Here is a 5,914-nt window from a genome sequence, read left to right as displayed (position 1 = left end):
GAGAAGAATATTAAATATACCATGGATTGCCAAAAGAACAAAACAAATCTGTCCTGGAAGAAGTACAACCAGAATGCTCCTTAGAAGCAGGGATGGTGAGACTACATCTCACAAACTTTGGACATGTTATCAGGAGGGATCAGTCCCTGGAGAAGGATATCATGCTTGATAAAGTAGAAGGTCAGCGAAGAAGAGGAAGACCTTCAACAAGATGGACTGACACAGTGACTGCAACAATGGGCTCAAGCATAATAACGATTGTGAGGATGGCACAGGATCAGGCAGTACTTCGTTCTGTTGTACATAGGGTTGTTACGAGTCAGAACCGACTCGATGGCACCTAACAACAACAACAGCTATGGTCCAGGATTCAAATCCAAAAAGTCTGGCACTAGACCCTGCCCTCTAAACCATTCTGCTACACTGCCTTGTTTTTGAGGAAAAAGATCTCTAAACTTTTCAACTTTGTAACTCTCTGAGGTTGTAGAGGGATTAGAGGGACACATATTGATGGTACCCTGAGAGGGGTGTAGGCAGTGGCTGGAACTTTATTCTAGGTCCTCACCTGTATATGTGACCTTCAGGATGTCCCTGTCCTCCAAGTCCTGGGGATCAGGGACCCATTGTTCTTCCCCACCTTCTAGTTGAGAAAGCATGTCCAGTTTGGGAATTGGAAATCCTGTCCATGGGAAAGGAAAATAGAGATGTCAATTAGTTCAATAGTAATTCTATATTTCTGAAAAAAAGCTGTTTCCCAGATTATTCCTTGGAATTTTAAATAAAAGGGGATCAGATACAGGCCTTTTTTTTTTTCCCCTCCTCCCCACCCCACCCATTTCCGTTAAGTCCCTCTTCTTCCTCCTAGAAATTCATACTTTCCTCCCCAATGAGTCTGACCTCTTCTGTTCAAATACTTCCAGCCCAACTTTCCTTTCTGGCCATAACTTCACTTAATTAGCCCTAATACAGCTGTCCCCTCCCCCAGCACCTACATCTCCCCCTAAATAGTTCCTGAGTTTCCATCTCTCAGATATGTCCCTTTCCCTGCTTTATAAGAACCTCCCAATTCCCAACCAAGAATAACCTGAAGTTCTTTCTCCACAATTCAGAATTATTTTGCTTTTTTTTTTTTTTAAAGATGCCTCACTTCCACTCTTTTTGGATTAGCTCCAACATTCTTTCTCTGATGGGAGCCTAGATTTCCTGCCACGGAAAGAACCCTAGACAGACACTATCCAACAGCCCTGGAGCAGATGGCTCCATCCTCCCAGAGTACAATCTTTGAGTGGCTGGGGAAGGTCATGCTTACTCAGAGAGACCACTATCCCACAGTTTTCCTGCATGACATATTCTCCATAAAAGTCTGTCTGAGAGGGGTCCAGGCTCCGCCACTCCTCCTGAGAGAAGCACAGCGACACATCCTTAATGGTTACCAGGCCCTGAAACAAAATGTGGCATCTTCTGTCAGCAGCTGTTCCCTAAGGAAAATGTGACCTCAGTATAAAAGGCTGAGGTAGTAGAGGAGACAGGGCGGGAGAGGATCTAGAAAAGGAATTAATCACCCAGAGGTCCCTGGGTAGGGCACATAGTTTTGGTAAAGAGGAAATGAAGAGGGAAGAGGTAGATCATCAGGGAGTGAGTGAAGGTAATGTCTCTAGAGAAGTTTCCTATGTGGGATCATGAGCAGTCAGAGGCACTACTAACTCAGCTCCCTCTGTTTACCTACAGGTGTCTGCCCAGTCTCTTCCCACCTGCCTTACTCTTTTCACTGCAGAAATTCTGTACCATCTCCTCGTTCTTCTACATGACCTTTCCCTTTCCATCGGCACAAAATGATATAGATAAAATATTCTTTCTTGCCTCCCCTGCTATGCCATATCCTTATCTTCTGAGGCAGCATAGTATGGTGTGTAGGAACCCAGATTCTCAATCCAAATGTCTCCTAGATCTGCCACTTACTAGAGTATGACGTTACACAAGTGCCTTAATCTCTCCCTACCCCGATTTTCTCATCTGTAAAATGGGGATAACTGAGTTGCTCTCAGGATTAAATAAATTAGTATATGTAAAGTACTCAGAGAACAGCACACATGGTAAGTACTCTGGGAGTGTCGCTACTATTATCATCTTCCCATGGCTCTCCTATTGCCTTCTGAATCTAAAGCCATTTTCCCTCTCTAGCTCTGCCCCTCTTCGTATCTTTCTTTCTTCTGAAAGTGCTCCATCATCCACCCAATCCTGCCCACTCAATGTTCTTCCAAGCCACCTTCAGGTCCCCTTTTCCTAATCTTTCTAGATTCATTTCTTAAAGGAATTAATTGTTCTGAAAATCCCCTTGTGGATAGCATAGCCATCCATTAATAACCCCTAATCTCCAAGGAATTCCCCTCTTCTTGCTATGCCTCCATTCTTCTTTCCGAAGCTATTTTGCACAAGGCAGGGATAGAATCTGCTCAGTTATTAGATGAGCACACCATTAGTGATCATGCGACATAACAAATCAATGGGGCGATTATAAAGGTATAGAAAGGCAGCAGTGATGAGGTCCAGGGAAGCACAGCCCACCTGTGATCCGGCTGCCAGTAGTGCAGCTGCCATCTCCCAGTCTCCGGTGCTCCCCTCCTGGGGAATGGCAGGAACCCAAGGAGCTGACTGAGCTGGTGAGGGAGAAAGGAACCATTAGAGAACTATGCACTCTTTCCCAGTGATGTGGGGTCCTGTTTTAGAGGGGTTTAAAGGTCCCATCTTCTCCTGTATCTATGCCTGTTGGTAACATTCAAAAATATGGATGAATAGGCCTTCACTCAAAATGTTCTATAAGGGTACTGGGTGGCTTTTAGTAGTTTTTATGTTATTCATCTCTACTAGCCTAGTTATGATTTGAATTTATATTATTTGAATGTGATTTTCATCTAGTAAAGTGCATCTCACTGGGTGTGTCCTCCAAGAGTAATCAGTGTTGCTGTCATTTCCTCGTCTTCCACAGTCACTACCCACTAACCTGAGCACTTGCCTTATATGGAGGGAGTGATTATGCTAGGAGTGGAGAGAAGCCCAGTCACATGGTTTACAGAATCCTGGAGCTCCTTCCATTCCTGAGACTAGGAAGACCTGACTGGTCCTGGTATTGGTTATATTGTTTGGTCCATGGCAATTTCGTGGTTCTTAACTCTACCTTTTGAACAGAGATTAGGAGATGACTCTGCATTATGCTTCCCACAGTACCCTGTGGGCTCTCACCCTTCTCCTGAAGAGACTGTGGCTCCTCTTCAAGGTCATAGCACAGGTGTTCCAGTGGCCCTGGAGCTGTTCTCCATGGCCCCTCTTCCTGGCTTCTCCTTTCCACCTGGGGCTCTGCTCCATCCAGCTGGACATTCATTGATTCCCATCCGGCCCCCAGGGCTGCTGTCTGCTCTGAAAGCATTTTGGCTGCAAACCCAAATTGTGACCTGGAACAAAGTCATATCAGCTGTGCCCATGAAAACGGTAAGGGATGATATTTCTAAGGGAGTTATGGAGAACAGCCCCAGGGATAAAAGATGAAACTGGATAGAAGAAGCCTGATGGAAGATGAACCTTAAAAGCTTGATGTGTTCTAATCAACTGAGCCTGACACCAGACTTCTTGGAGGAACTAAGAAATTGGCAGGTGCTACATAGCAAAGTCACTAACTGTTATTTTGGGGACCTCGTGGTAGAAGCAGAATATCCCTGAAGGCTGGAAGAAGTTCATTAAAAAAAGAAAGAATGATTCTGGAAATTAAAAAAGCTATCCATTTAATTTCAACTACTGAAAATACAGGATCTGCACTAAACAAAGATGGATATAACGGCACATAAAACTTTCTGTCACAAATCACATTCTCATCAATTAGTTTAGAATGAAATTATTACTACAGGTAGAAGTCCCAGGCAAAGGGTTATGTGTGTGATGAGCATGTATCTCTTTTATGAGGCTGAGTCAAATGTGCCTCACGTAGGACAAGCCTTAACAGACACATCATCTGTCTCCGATGAGAACTGACAGTAAATATGGTAGAAAGACCAATATCTTGGAAAGTGGGTATAACACTCCAAAGCAACTCTAATAGATAAAATAAATTCTTGGTCAGTGAGGAGCTGATGTTTAGTAGGGAAAAGCAAAACAGAACAAAAAGGGTTTGGACCAGAGGTGGAAAAAGAGGAAGCAGTAGGGCTAACATGACCCCGGGGTGAATTAATGGCCCTGTGATTTGAGACACAGGAATGAATCTGTTTGGCAGGGATGACTCAGAGCTCAATAGAAAACCATATTCAATTTTAAAGAAGGGTGTGGAGAAGCCAGAGTGTGTTCAGAGGAAGAAACAAAAGTGAAGAGAGGGATGGGAAATAGGACCATTGGGGAAAAGTTAAAAACGATGACGTAATTTTCTCTTGCCTGGAGAGGGCTGATGAATGATGCTACCGATGAATAAAAAGAGACGTGTTTTCTATCTTTATGTGGATCAAATGGAAGAAACAGGCTTTGATTACAAGAGAAGAGATTTAGGTTAGATTTAAAAAAAATTTCTAAATAACAATCCTGCAGTGTACAGGACCAGGTTGTGAGCTCTTCTTTTCCCTGGATATCTTAAGAGCAGGACAGGTAGTACTTGTGTTGTGATAGGGCCTCCCTGCCTTACGGCAGAGAAATAAGTCTATGAGACTGAATAGAATCCCTTCTTGCTTGGCAACATCATACTTCTGGGATTCTTATTCAGTACCCAAACAGTCAGTGCTAGTGAAAAGCTTCCAAGATCAGAATCTTAGTAACTATTCTGGCCCACTCTTGAACAGACATCCATCCAATAACGTTTGCAAGAACCCTGAAGGCCAGGATAGGTAAAAACAAATGTCAAAATCGTTTATTTTCTTCCATTTTTGTCTCTGACAAAAGAAGAGGAAAGAGGAGGTGGGAACCCTAAGTCCACACACAGGGAGAACAAATTCCCCTTTCATCTCAGAAGTCCAGAAACATATGAGGGCCTCATGGGAGCATCCTGGACTGATTCCCAGTTTAGGAGAAGTCTCCTTTTCAGACATTTCTCATGAGAAAGGAAAATCTTGATAAACCAATAAAGGGAAATTTCCATTTTAGCTCTCTTCTTTAGCTTCTCTACAAGGGGCTTTACTGAATTCCATCTCCTGTATTCTCTTCATTTTTACCACACAAGACACTAATTCCCCCTCTTCCTCCAAGGTCTTCCTTGTTTCCTACCTCCCTCGGCAAATCCTCTTCCAGGGCTTTACTTCTTGCTAAATATCTGGACACAAGTCTCAAACTCATTTCTCCATTTCCCCCAACAGCAAAGTCCTTTGATGGGATGCCTCTTAGAGCCCACTGGGCCAGCTGTGAGCCTCTGTTGACTGCCGACAGACAACCTGTAGATGAGCTGGCAAAATCTCAGCAAAGGATGGGGTAGGTTCCTGTCCTCAGACTGCATTTCCTAAGATGTTCACCGTGTCAGAGCCAGCACCTGGGCAGTTAAGGTGGCAGTCCTAACCTGGTTTCTCCTGGTTCCAGGATGATCCTGGGTTCTAGGGCTTCCATCTCCCCCTTTTCCTCACATATCTGAGTAGCAAGGCACCTGCAGAAGGAAGCTTTTGCAGCTAGTGCTGCTGAACAGAGAAAGGGCCATGTCATCGAAATGTGTAGCCCAAGGGCACAGGGACGTGTAGGGCTCCCTCCGGGATCTCTGGCCCCTAATCGGGGTTGGGGCGTGGGCGGGGCAGGAGCCAGCTCCAGGGTAAGGCTGCTTCTTTTCCCCTTCTTGTCACAGTGCCCCTGGAGAGGGTCAGATTTCAAGAATCCGAGTGGATTAAACTGGAACAGGGGAAGTGAGGTCAGAAAACAGGTTTCTAGTGAACTGGGGCAAGAACAAGTGGGGTAACCTGTG

The 5,914-nt window shown here is 44.6% G+C and overlaps 1 protein-coding gene across 1 annotated transcript in view; it reads right to left on the bottom strand.

The window, feature by feature from the left end:
- ZNF641 (zinc finger protein 641) overlaps window positions 1–5,902 on the bottom strand; it is a 9,644-nt gene extending 3,742 nt beyond the window's left edge. The window contains exons 1-5 of the mRNA XM_004384536.3: window positions 5,522–5,902; window positions 3,241–3,449; window positions 2,566–2,657; window positions 1,310–1,439; window positions 566–679 (exon numbers count right to left, since the gene is read on the bottom strand). Coding sequence (XP_004384593.2) covers window positions 566–679; window positions 1,310–1,439; window positions 2,566–2,657; window positions 3,241–3,449; window positions 5,522–5,661 — 685 coding nt within the window. The 5' untranslated portion in view covers window positions 5,662–5,902. The remainder of the gene's footprint in view (window positions 1–565; window positions 680–1,309; window positions 1,440–2,565; window positions 2,658–3,240; window positions 3,450–5,521) is intronic.
- Window positions 5,903–5,914: the final 12 nt, after the last annotated feature.

This window comes from Trichechus manatus, unplaced genomic scaffold (assembly GCF_000243295.1).
Source record: "Trichechus manatus latirostris isolate Lorelei unplaced genomic scaffold, TriManLat1.0 scaffold00123, whole genome shotgun sequence".
NCBI classification, from domain to species: domain Eukaryota; kingdom Metazoa; phylum Chordata; class Mammalia; order Sirenia; family Trichechidae; genus Trichechus; species Trichechus manatus.
The sequence above is the reverse complement of the archived record's forward strand: the minus strand, read 5'-3'. Positions and strand labels throughout refer to the sequence as shown.